Raw genomic sequence first — 13,207 nt, forward strand, 5'->3', positions numbered from 1 at the left:
AATTACACTCAGATAAAAAAAATTGACACAAGCCATCATCTAAGGAATGGGGAAATTTCACTTTTTCCAATACAGCAAAAAATTTCACCTCGACATGGATCACAAACCTCTGATTGCCCTGTTTGGTTTACATTTCTAAATACCAGACAAAAGAGGTCATTGACTGCACTGGTTGGCCTTATACCTCAACAATATATTTTACTGGTCTACCACTGGGGCAATGTGGCACTGAGCACATATCTGAGCCTGCAAACCTTGTGACAAGAATAAATTGCCACCAGCACAGTGTCTTTCTCCCTTTCCAAAATATAAGCACCCTTGGGAGTGGGTGTACACCGATTTTGTGGGCCAGTTCCAGGGGGCGATGTGGCTCGTAACAGTGGATCCACTCTCGAACTTGCCTTACACCAAAATATGGCGCCCACTTCTGCAGCAGCTAAAATTGAGGTCCTACCAACAATCTTCACAATCGAGAGCACTCCCTGCATACTAGTTTCCAATAATGATCCCAATTTGTGGCCTCAGTATTTCAGCAATTATATGTCAGTGACAGCATTAACCATCCGATCAGAAGTTCCATTCTGTACAGTGTTTAACTAGCGGATGGAACAAATGGTAACACCTTTTGAGACTGAAATGCAGGATACCATGGTGAAGTCCCAATTCAGTGTGCATCTGACCAGCTCTTAGGAACATACCACTTCATCCCAATCAACAGGTGCAGCCCATCCAAAATTCTGCACAGGCAAAGACTGTGAACCCTGTTCAACATTTTATGTCCAAAACAGCAAGCCCAGGACCCACAGCAATATACACCATATTACTGCATAGCCTCCCTAGTCTGGGCTCATTCCTTTGGGATTCACCACAGGAGCACCAGCTTTTCAATGTCGTGGACCCATAAGGGTCCATCACAGGCACCAGCAGAGAAAGCATCTTCATGTGGGCCATCCAGGGACTACAGTGCTGCAGCTCCATGGTAACAAATAGGCACACACCAGACCCACCCAGGTACATCCCGGTGCCCAGGCTGCAAAGGCATGCCAACCTATGAGGCCATGTGGCAGTGGCAGGCAGAGGTTCCAATGGACTTCAATAACTGCCCACCAACTGACTACAAGAACCCACACCAGAAAATGCTGGTGCAACCAGTGCCACACACAACTCTAGCTAGCAGCTTGAGCAGACACAATTCCAGTGCCTGAGTCAGATGCCAAAATGCAAGAAGTCATCGAGGTGGTTACCAAGATCAACAGTTTCCTCCACCCCTGTCAATTGTGGCACTGTCCTGACCCTTCGATCCATTAAAGGTGGGAGGGATGTAGTATCATGTGATGTAGATGTCAACTCAGATGATATACGAGAGATCTCATGGGTTTCAGGTCATTAACTTACAATCCTCTCCGTGCTTGGTGCTCGCACCATGTCAAATAGTTACATGAAGTCTCTCGAAAACCCCCTCAAGTACCTAAATGTTCCAGCTTGACACTTACTCTCTAGTATCATATGAAGCTACATATCATGCACTGCTGATGCCAATTTGTGCTTTGAACTGGTTTGTAATGCCTGCGACCACTGTGAGCTCATTAGTAACCGCACTGTTCTGAATTTTCCCATTTACTGTTCCGGCGCTACCTATGCCTATCTGCGCACAGGCACAATGCTGCTGTTTCTGACCCCTTCCGCATGATACTACCTAACCAAACAAGTAGTTTATATGTTATATATCATTATTATTAAAGTTGGAAATAATTATCTTTTTTTTTTTTTTTAGTTCCTTCATGATCTAGAGGTTAGCATTATTCCTGACTACTGATATGGGAACCTTGACAGTGATTCTCAGGGACTAGTTAAAATTTAGTGCTGGTGGGATGGTTGTGAAATAAGGTCCACTCAGCTGTGCAAAGCTAAAGCCAAATAAGAAGCTGATGGACTATATAAGCTGCAATTGGAAAGAATTCTGCAGCCTGAAAGTTACACATTTATTTGTTTTTAGTGTGAAATGTTTTGACACTTAGAATAATGCTTGGGTACAGACATTTTCATAGCCACAGAATTTAACACAAAGAGCATGTCAGGAAAAAGAAAATCTTTACTAAGTTATTTTTCTAGCTGCAATATACATACATGTTAATGCGTAACAAATTCTTGTGAGAAATTTTCAAGCAGTTTAGATTCTTTCCTCCTCCCCCTCTTTTGCAGTGAGCCTCATGTCACTAGTTTGTGTATATATGCGTCATTTTGAAGTATTTTACTTTTTAAAGCAGTGATTAGCTCTTGCTGGTCTTCAGTAGCTTTTCCCAAGTGTTGCAGTTGTCTTCTCAATGGTTCGATTAGTTGATATGTCTGGCTGAAATACAGAATGATAAGATTAAATAAGTATTTAATATATAATTAGTCTTCACTGCACTAATGGCTATAATAAATCAACTATCCTTTTATGCATATTCTTTACAGTAATTTTTGTACTCTCACTAATACTGCATGAAAGTTGAGAAGACCACTATTTTCCAATCTGTGAGTGCTATACGCAATTAAATTTTGATTTCAGTTCTTTTAAACAGACTGTAGTTTTTAGAATGTACATGTTTAACTAGTCAACAGAAGAAAAATATGCAGAGTTTTCAAGTATGGTTAAAAAGAGGTGGTACAGTTTTTAAGATGGTGTACATTGTGAGCAACCAGACTGAGACAGAAATCCGAGCATTGAGGAATTTTCCTTTTAAAATTTTATTGCACTTTATTTTACTATTCCAGTACTGAATTCTACAAAGAGACAGTAGCCGAAACTGCGCGAGTGTGTACTGGATTTTACTCGATGTGCCCTTGCCCACAACCAGCTGAAAGGCTTTGCTAACAGTGGGATACCTTAGTGTATCAGCCTGCCAGCCGATAAGAAGGTCGAAAATCATCACATCGGAGAGGTGGAGAGAGCTGGCAAGAAGTGCTTCAGACAGATGGTCGCTCTCTCGCCTAGTGGCTTTCTTACCGGTCACATGTGTTTGCTAGCTCCTCTCTTATGGTACTATGCCCTCAGTCTGATTCCAGCGGCCTCCCAGTGCTGTAGCTCAGCTCTTTTCTTATATTCCTTAGTAACAGGGCTTACAGCAATAAACACCAAACATAACACTGAAATTCTCATTACAATTCTCTTTTTGAGAAATTCTGTAGCACAACCAGGCGTCCACATCCCAGCTCTGTGCTAACTCTCTGCCAAAAAGTTATTACAGTTTATAAAATTTTGTTCAACCTGGGTCGACAAGTCATTTTGTGGATAGTGGCCTCTTATTTTTGGAAGAGAGAGTTGGTACACTGCACCATACTCGGTGCTCGACGTGCTCTGTAATGCTGTGCTGCACCTGCGAGCACACGGGTGATGTGAGCCACCGGCACTCCCGAGTGTTCGGCCTCATCGGGCCCTTTCTTGCCACAATGCCAGCTTTTGTGGCCTAGCAGTCACTGCCTGCACAGCACCTGCGCTACATGTTCTACTGCTGTGCCAACCGGCCTAGAACGGCCCAACCCACCTACACCAACATTGGGGGCATGTGCCACATTTCCTCATCACCACGCTGCCTGACGAGGGCCTGTGCTGATGTCGTTGCCACTGTCTCTGACAGTGAGCGTCTTGTTGCTGACCCACACCTGCTGCATCTCTTCACTTGACACTGAAAAGGTGTACGTAAGTCCCACTGCTATGCCCACGTACTTCGTATTCATCTTATCGGTGAGCTGCTGCTCTGGATGTCATTCTCATGGGGTGTTTTTGTTAATTAAATGTTGTAGTTAAACGTTGAGACCTTCCTTTCATTTGTAACACCTTTTGTCTCTAGAAATTTGGACTAAAATCTTGTAACTGTGCCCAACAAGCAGTCTGTGGCAAATTGGTCGCAGGAATGGCAAAAAGTCACTACTGCCGGTAATGCCAAGACTAGATAATGTCACTCTCATCTGAGAGCAGGTTAGTAAGTTGTTATTACAGAAAATACAGTTACAGGAGCAGATTGCTGACTTTTTACATTGACTCGAACGTGAAACTAGACAGACGGCAAGTCCAACTACTGCGAGCACCTCTGGGCCTCTGCAGTGGAAACTGAAACAAATGTACCAATATGGGTTATGCTTCCTGTGGTTTCATTTGTCCCTTCTTTGTTGGGAAAACTCTGTGAGAGTGTTATCACCTCTTTGTAGAATGTCTGTGACGTGGGGCATACTTGCTCCTGGAAGGACAGTTTTCCTCTGAATGTAACCAAGTCGCAATTTTCAGGTGATGCCTGTACTTTTATGGATTCTGTTGATGCTGTACATGATGCAACAAGTTTGTATGTGCTGGCAAAGGGGTGTGCAGAACACGACTCTGATAAAAGTAGCTTCATCTGTTACTGAGAGCAGTTGTCCATTTTGTACCACAAAAATGTCTGCAGGATCTCAAAGCTTTTGCAGATGGAATACTAAATGTATCTTGCCATACATATGCATTGGGCAAAGATGATACATGAAATGAGGTTCTCATCAAGGAAACTGACCTGAGAGTTACTGATGTGTTTATTCCTGAAATAAAGTTACAACGGTGTCCCCCACCTCATCAGACAAAGCTGTGAGACTGACTCTGTTACATGAGGATGTGGGTCAATTTGTTTGAACTCCCCCGCATAGCAATGAGCCATGTTGCTCTTCTGTGCCGGCCGGGGTGGCCAAGCGGTTCTAGGCGCTACAGTCAGGAACCGCATGACTGCTACGGTTGCAGGTTCGAATCCTGCCTCAGGCATGGATGTGTGTGCTGTCCTTAGGTTAGTTAGGCTTAAGTAGTTCTAAGTTCTAGGGGACTGATGACCTTATAAGTTGAGTCCCATAGTGCTCAGAGCCATTTGAGGCATTTTTGTGCTTCTGTAAATGATACAAATTTTTATAAGTGTGAGGAACGGAACCACATAGCTGAGCACTGCTGCACTCCCTGTTGAACAAAATGTCATATGATAGTGCATGCAACTGACAGCTGTCTGTAAAATCAGAGGTGGTTTCCCGCAGTGGTCACATCACAAAGTAATATGCAAAATGGGTGGGCACAATGGGGAAACACAAGTGTACTGTGGGAAAATGAGTGTGGAGCAGGTCCACTCGCCCCCTGCAAGAGCAATGAACCATTTGAGAAAGTGAGAAACCAGTAAAGTGGAAAATATAGTGTTAGAAGGCAAGCTCAGAGGAAGAACTGTCAAAATGCTAATAAAAAAAGGAGGCCAGTTAGTGTTTTATTTGTGTCACAATGTGACAAGTATGTGCTAAAACTGCCATACAACAACATCAGAGGTTTAGGTGATGATAAAATCATTCCTGTAGGCACTGACAAGTAGACTTGCAGATTGATGGGAGAAGGTACAAGTTTGACAAGGAGCTGGTCAGGAAATGCAGATGAGATTTCGGTACTGTTTCAGGGAACGATTTCATGAGCCGTTTTCAGGCACTGATAGATTATAAGATGTGAACTGTTCAATTGAGTGAGGCAACTCACTGTTCTGGCAATAAGCACACCTCAGTCGCGAAGAACCTGTGGTGTGAGGCCTACTCCACGGGCTCCAATAAAACCATGTACATGGGCATTAAAAATGATCACCCCCCCCCCCCCCCCCCTAAGAATCAGCAGAGGAAAGGGAAAAGTTCTCTGAATTGATATCAAAACTCACATACCACTGAGATTGGACTTTCTGGTTGATCTGTACAGACAGAATGACATTCTCAACTAGGTTCAATCCCATGTCAAAAGGAGCATAAGTAATGCAAAAGCAGTGAAAAAGAAGATATGAGTATCAATATGTGTTTTGGTCAGAGAGAGATGTAGAGATTCCACTTGGAACTGTACTGGCCAGTGAAGAGGAAGTAACTGAAGAAGCAGTTCGATATGCAAAACACTTTAAGCAAAGTAGGAAAAAGCAGTTGCCAGAGAGAAAGGTTCATGCAATTATGCCTTTTCTAAGGAATCAGTTACATGAGAAATTGCATGTTTTTCTGATTCAGAGCAAAATCTTTTATGCCCAGTTCTGGAAGAATATGTGTGGCTATTGTAGGAATGGCAGTATTTGCCAGCAACTAACCCCTTACTGCACGAAATTCCCACAGAAGATGATAGACTTATCACCCATCTGTTGTTGAGAAAACTATTCAGTTGCAGGTGGCTGTATGGATAATTCAACCCCCTACAAGCCTAGGTCTTTGCCTATTGTCATGGTCTCTAAAAAGGCATTCAATGGAGAAAGTCCTATCGTCTGTGTGTTGATGAGAGAGTGTTACATCAGGTCACAACCCCTAACACATCCTCTACCCCATATTGATGAAACAATGGACAGATTAGGAAATTCGATTGCGCCACAGAATAGACCCAAAACTCTGGTACCGCGCGCCGTGGAATTTGAATCCCCGCCAGACGTCATGGACGTCGAAGACCCTTAGAGTTCTCTGCACCATCGCACCGTAAGCTGTGGTGGCGCACACCTCCTGGCCCACATTTAGTGTGAGGGCGCCACAGTGGAACACATGGTTCCAGCGGCCAATAGTGGTGCCCCCGATAAAGTATTTAAGCACCCGCCTCTCGCTCAGCCAGCGAGTCTAATCTTGCGTTGCCATAGACAACTTATTTACTTTCTTGTTCTGTGTACGAGTCGACATGGTTGTTAGGTTTTCTTGTGACTCCATTGTTTCAATCTTGTTGTTGTTTGTTCTGTCCTTCATTGGTCGTGTCTGCCCTCTCCTATTGTGTTGTTGTTCGCGGGCTGCTCCGTGGGTCCTGCCGCGCTTTCTGTCACTTCAACCTCGCAACTGTTCCGGTTGCCGTTACAACAAAAACCACTTCTGGATTATATGAGTTTCTTTGTATGCCTTTTGGTCTAAGGAATGCGCCTGCTACTTTTCAAATATTCACTGAATTACTATTGAGAGGCTTGAAGCCCACTATGTGTCTCTTATACTTGGATGATATAATAACTTTTTCAAGAACAGTTGAGGAACATGCAGAAAGGTTACAAAGTGTGTTGCCCAAGATGTGAAGTGCTCATTTAAGCTCAAAAATAGAGAAGTGTTTGCTTGCAAAGCCACAGGTCCAGTACCTGGGACATATTATTTGTGGAGACGTAGTTAAGCCACACCCAAGGTTGACAGAAGCAGTTGAGAATTATCCAGTTCCTACTAATTTTAAGAAGCTACAGTCACTCCTTGGTCTAGCTAATTACTGTCTCTGTTTTGTGAAGGATTATGCCATGGTGACTAAACCCTTGACAAAGTTATTGAAGAAAGGTGCTGTATTTGAGTGGACAGAAGAGTGTGAGATAGCCATGAGACAAGAATGCTTTAAGTAGTTCACTTTTGCTGGTCTCCCCAGAGTCTGAAAAACCATTTATTCTTTCAACAGACACTTTGGATTATGCTCATGGAGCTGTCTTTAGTCAGGAGTATAATGGAGAAAAAAAAATCCCATAGGTTGTGTTTCTAGACAGGTGTATTCAGAATAAGTAAACTGTAGTGCTACTGAGAAAGAGTTACTGGCCCTTGTTTTGGGAGTAAATTATTTCAAATGCTATTTGTAGGGGTGGAAGTTCACTGTGATCACTGACCATGCTGGCCTGGTGTGAGCACTGAAACTTTTGTGATAAAATGATGTGCACCATAAAAGGGTTGTTTGTGCAAGGGTAATCCCAAAAGTAAGGTCTCCTACTTTTTATAAGTACATAGAACTTTTTATTTCTACAATGGTTTACATCAGTTTACAGCTTGAGCATTTAGCTATATTTTGACATAATCACCATTTCTGTCGATGCATTTTTTAGATGCTGTGGCAGTTTTTGTATGCCTATGTCATACCAGCTCGCCGCCATGCTGTTCAGAAAGTTGTGAACCTCTTCTTTCACCTCATCGTCGGAGCTGAATCGCTGGGATCACAATTAATGCTGACAGGTACTGTGAGACTCTGAAAAAACTCAAACGGGCAATTCAGAACTGGAGAAGAGGAATGTTGAGCAAGGGCGTTTACATTCTCCATGACAACATTCGCCCACACATTGCTCGGCAAACCGTTGCTCTCCTGCAACAGTTTCAGTGGAACATAATCACCCACCCACCCTACAGTCCTGACTTGGCACCCAGTGACTATCACCTGTTCCCTAGGTTAAAAGAACATTTGGCCGGAAAGCGATTCAGCTCCAACAACGAAGCGAAAGAAGAGGTTCATAACTTCCTGAACAGCAAGGCAGTGAGCTGGTATGATGGGCATACAAAAACTGCCACAGCGTCTACAAAAATGCATCGACAGAAATGGTGGTTATGTCAAAAAATAGCTAAATGTTCATTCTGTAAACTGATGTAAACCATTGTAGAAATAAACAGTTCTATGTACTTATAAAAAATAGGAGACCTTACTTTTGGGATTACCCTCGTATCAAAATGATGATGGCTTAAGTTTCAAAGTACAGGTTGTCCAGACTGACAATGTTCTCATAGAAGAGTTGACATAAGCACAGGAAAGAGATGTAGAATCTTACTGGTATGCTTCCGACACAGATTTTGTCAGAGGGGTTGGTATCTTATACTGTAAGAACCACTTGGGTAACAGGGTAGTAGTGATACACAAAGAGCTGCACATGGCGCAATGTCATGACAGTTTACAGGCATGCCATAATGGGCAACATGCCACAAATGCTATGATAGCCTTTTGGTGGAAGTATAGACGGATGGATGTTCAGAAATATATAAAGAACTGACTTTTCCTCTAAGAGCACCTCTGTGTAGTCCTACAATGTCAACTGCACACCACCCAGCAGCAAGAAGGCACTGACTCTGTAAGAGTCACATGACAATACATATCACAGCTGTGGCACTGTCTGTTGGAACATGTGTATTGTGGGAAATATCACCAAGAATTTTCTGACGAGAGAGAAAAGTGATTAATAAATAAAAATATAAGTGGCAAGAGAAGTTACACACAATGAAACACATCTACTTTAAATCCATATCAGGTTTGACTGTGTTTTGAATGATAAGTCAGAAATTGGTATTAAAAACAAAAAATAACATTTGAATAAAGCTGTATCAAAATGGATATTATTGGAAGCTATCAATGCGGGTTCAGACCAGGAAAGTCAACTGTAAGCCAGGTATTTACTCTCCAACAAATTGTAGAAAAAACCGATGAATTCAATGTTGGTGTACACCATCTTTTCATTGACTTTAAATCTACATATGACACAATAAACCAGGCCAAAATTTATGAGGCAATGCGGGAATTTCGAGTGCCTGGAAAATTGGTGCATTTAATAGGGGTCACCCTAAAGTACCCCAGTGTACTATGCGAGTTCAGTCAGGCTATCACCTCAGTTTCCCACTCAAACTGGGCTAAGGCAAGGAAATGGGTTTTCCTGCCTACTTTTCAACCTGGCCCTTGAAAAAGAGGTATGCAAATCAGATATTCATACAAGAGGAACTATCTGCTATAAATCTGTACAATTACTGGGATATTTAGAAGACATATTTAATGAGCAGTACACTTAGAGATCTACAAAGTGCATTTTCAGCTATAAAACTTAGTGCAGAGAAGATGGGCCTGAGAATTAAAGGAGGAAAGGAGAAGTATATGTATAATGGCACTAACCAACCTTTACAGCCCACAATAACCCTTGATGGAATGACATTTGAGTGAGTGGAATGTTTCACCTACCTGGGCTCAAAGATAGAAACAAGTGGCACCACCTTTACTGAAATTATGGCTTGCACAAGTGCTTCTAACCTATGCTACTTTGGAATGTTGCAACATTTTAGATCCAAGCTTATATCACGAGGGACTAAGTGCCGACTTTACAAAATGCTGACATGCCCAGTACTTACTTATGGCTCAGAAACATGGAAAATTGTGAAGCAGGGTGAAAACAAACTGAGAGCACATGAAAGAAGTACACTGAGGACGATTTTTGGAGCTGTATACGAAAATGGGACCTGGAGAAGGTGAAGAAATGACAAACTTAATGACTGCTATAAGGAGGATAATGTGGTAAAGTTCATAAAGCTGTGTAGACTGAGACAGGCTGGACATAATGAGACAGATCCCACAAGGAAAGCCTGCTGCAATGAAACTGGAGGAAGAAGAACAAGAGGACGACCTAGGTTGAGATGGAGTGACGAGGTTGGAGAGGACGCTGTCAGAGTCAGTTGCTGTAACTGTAGGTCCACGGTGAAGTCCTGAGAGGAATGGCAGAAAATTATTGAGGAAGCCAAGTCCCATCCAGGGATGTAGTGCCAATGGAAGAAGTGTTATAATGGAAGACATAAATACAGTAAGACAACTGACTAGTGAATGTGGATTCTGGCAAAGTAACAGTCTAAGAAAAAAGTGTGGATTTTATAACAATTATGAAATCAAGAACATTTTGAATTTTGTGATAAATAATCTTAATGGTAATCATTTAAATGTTAAATGTAAATGACCATTTGCAACCAAGTGTGGTTGGCTGCTGATGGAGTTTTGACTGAGTAGTGGTCATGCGACTAACGGAGCTGAGAGCATGCAGAATTGTTTTTGGGATCTTTTGCTGCTGGATGTGGATTGGGTAAGATCTTTTATGCAGTGAAGTGCCACTCAAGTGTATGATCTGAGTACGCCATTTTGGAAGTATGTTTTGATGTGAGGACTGAAATTTATTTCAGGGCTTCTGAAAAACTAGTAACCGGTTGTCTTATGAGCACTTTGTAACATTCTTTTTGGATTTGTGTGCACATAATTGCCTGCAAACTTATTTCCATGCACTGATAGACATGTGACCAATTCAATTTGTACTGGGCTTAATGTAGTTTGGTTCACTCATAGTGGTGGACGAAATGCAATTTTTTGCATTTGCTACTTTTCAAAGCTATCTTTGTAGGCTTGAAAACACATTTTGATGGGATCTGATTACAGGGGTGTGTAGAGCAGGTCATAAAATACACGATTTTGTATCAACCTCAATTTTGTTCTCCACTACACATTATGAGTTTTGAAAAGTTGCTCCTCATATGCTGTCTTATGTGCTATGTTAATTTGTTTATATTACAGCAATGTTGTGTTGTATTGAGGATACCATAGGCTTTGCTCCATAATGTCAATCCTATGTCTGGATATAGCACAAAAAACATGTCATCAGCATAGGCCATGACCCTGTCGGTGTGCTCGCCTCCTTCTGTGAGAAGCTGGAGGAGTTAAGTTGTGATATCCCAGAAGATGGGTCCACAAATTGAGCTTTGGGGCATCCCTTTGTATTCCTTTTGACTACTCTGTGGCTACCCACCTGCCAGTCTGCTACTTTGTTTTGGTACCAATCCAGGAAAATAAGTTCTCGGAATCGCGCAAACAGTGCAGGCAACCAGTGATTATCAAAGATCCCTACAATGTGTATTAAAATCTGAGATGCACATTTTTGAAGGGTGTGCCCTATAATTTCAAAATTTTGTTTCTTGCATTATCAGTTGATTTCCCTGCTCTGAATCCATATTGATGTTGGCAAAGGCTGTAGAGCTCTCTATGTTCCTTTACACTATAGCACAGGAGCCATTTCTTCACTTTAGCTACAGAATTTAGAAGGCTTACAGGTCAATACGATTCCAGTTCTGAAGGGTCTTTATTAGCTACTTCCACAACTCAGATATCCTTATGAGAAACAAGTATCATTTAATAAATCCTTTAAATATGGTGTTATTTTTGGTGCAACCTGTGTGTAGTTTCTGAGTGGATTTTGCCTAGGACTGGAACTTTGTTTTTCTTTAGTCTCGCTATTGCTAATGTGACCTCCTATTTGAATGGGTCGCTGATGGTTACAGTTGTATACCCTACTGTCTAGTTTGTTTCTTGGTCAGTATTACATTGCTGCGTCTGTTATAGGGTCATCATCTGGCAAGGGTGTATTCAGCAATAGTTGCACTGTATTCCTCCATCCTTTTGTCATTGTACTGTCATCCTGCTTTAGCACTCCCAGAATCAGAGGTGACTTAATTTTTCTGTATTATTTTGTCGCTGACTCCACATGCTAATTTGCAACTGTGTTGAGCCGTATTCCTCCCAGTGCTGTTTCTCAATCATCTATACTACATTTTTAAACAGAACATTGCATTTCTGTAGTCTTATTTGTCTATTGGTGATTTTTGTAAACAATTTGGACACAGCAATAATTACAATGAACAGTAATGAAAAATTACACAGAACGGTCTCAATCACACAAAAACACTTTTATTCAAAAGTGGTGACTGGTTTCGCCACGATGTGGATCATCTTCAGACCGTACTCTAGTGGTGATGTGTAGAGGTGATGACAAGGAGCAGGGACTGATGTCAACTGCAGTCTCCACATGTCATCAAAGACATACAGTCCCAAGATGGTCCACATTGGGCCAAAACCAATCAGTACTTGAGAATAAAAGTGTTTTTATGCGATCGAGACTGCTCTATATAATATTTTATTATTATTTGTCTATCTCTCGCTGTGACTGTCCTTTGATACAGTTTCCCTTCCTGCCTCATGTCCTGTCCCAATCTAGTTCAGTGCTCCAGGGTGTTTTTGTCCTCAGTCTGTTCGATAGTCGTGGTATAGTGATGCCTTGTGCTGTCTGCAATATTTCAGTCAAATTGAGTGTCCTACATTTGATGCTACTGGTTATGTTATTGTCCAGTTCTTGATATTTGTGCATTTTGAGTTTGTTCCAGTCAGCTTTGTTTATGATGAGTCAGTTGTCTGTATTATAGTGTGTCATTTTGTCTTAAATGTCTATAATGATGATAATATGGTCAATGGTTACAAAGTGCAATGTAACTGTTGATATCCATGTTTATCTTTATGGTACTGGTTAAAGTAATATTGATACTGTTCATTCCAGCAGCATGTCCCTTATATATGTGTGGTTGGTCTTCCCTATTAAATATAAATACATTATTATCCGGTTTTATATTGTTAACAATTTGTCCCTTATCATCAGTTCTACATGTATTACCACTCACGTGTACAGTTATCAGTAACTTTCAATCTCTAGAGAAATGTGCTACATAGTCTACTGTATCTCTGAAGGTATCTTGTGCACGAGAACACATTATGATAATATCACCCAGGTTTGTCTGTCACTGTTTACTTCAATTTTTACTAAATTGCTATTGCAATGTTGAGTTATCCTAGTGATACTGAAGTTCCAGCTGAGAACAACAGTTGCCACCG

The 13,207-nt window shown here is 41.6% G+C and overlaps 1 protein-coding gene across 3 annotated transcripts in view; it reads right to left on the reverse strand.

The window, feature by feature from the left end:
• Positions 1-2,057: 2,057 nt before the first annotated feature.
• Positions 2,058-13,207, reverse strand: part of LOC124803045 (TRAF3-interacting protein 1) — a 265,079-nt gene continuing 253,929 nt past the window's right edge. For all 3 annotated transcript variants that reach the window (XM_047264163.1, XM_047264162.1, XM_047264160.1), the window contains one exon: positions 2,058-2,350. In XM_047264163.1, the coding sequence (XP_047120119.1) occupies positions 2,209-2,350 (142 nt within the window). In that variant the 3' untranslated portion in view covers positions 2,058-2,208. The remainder of the gene's footprint in view (positions 2,351-13,207) is intronic.

This window comes from Schistocerca piceifrons, chromosome 6 (genome assembly GCF_021461385.2).
Source record: "Schistocerca piceifrons isolate TAMUIC-IGC-003096 chromosome 6, iqSchPice1.1, whole genome shotgun sequence".
In the NCBI taxonomy this organism is placed as follows: domain Eukaryota; kingdom Metazoa; phylum Arthropoda; class Insecta; order Orthoptera; family Acrididae; genus Schistocerca; species Schistocerca piceifrons.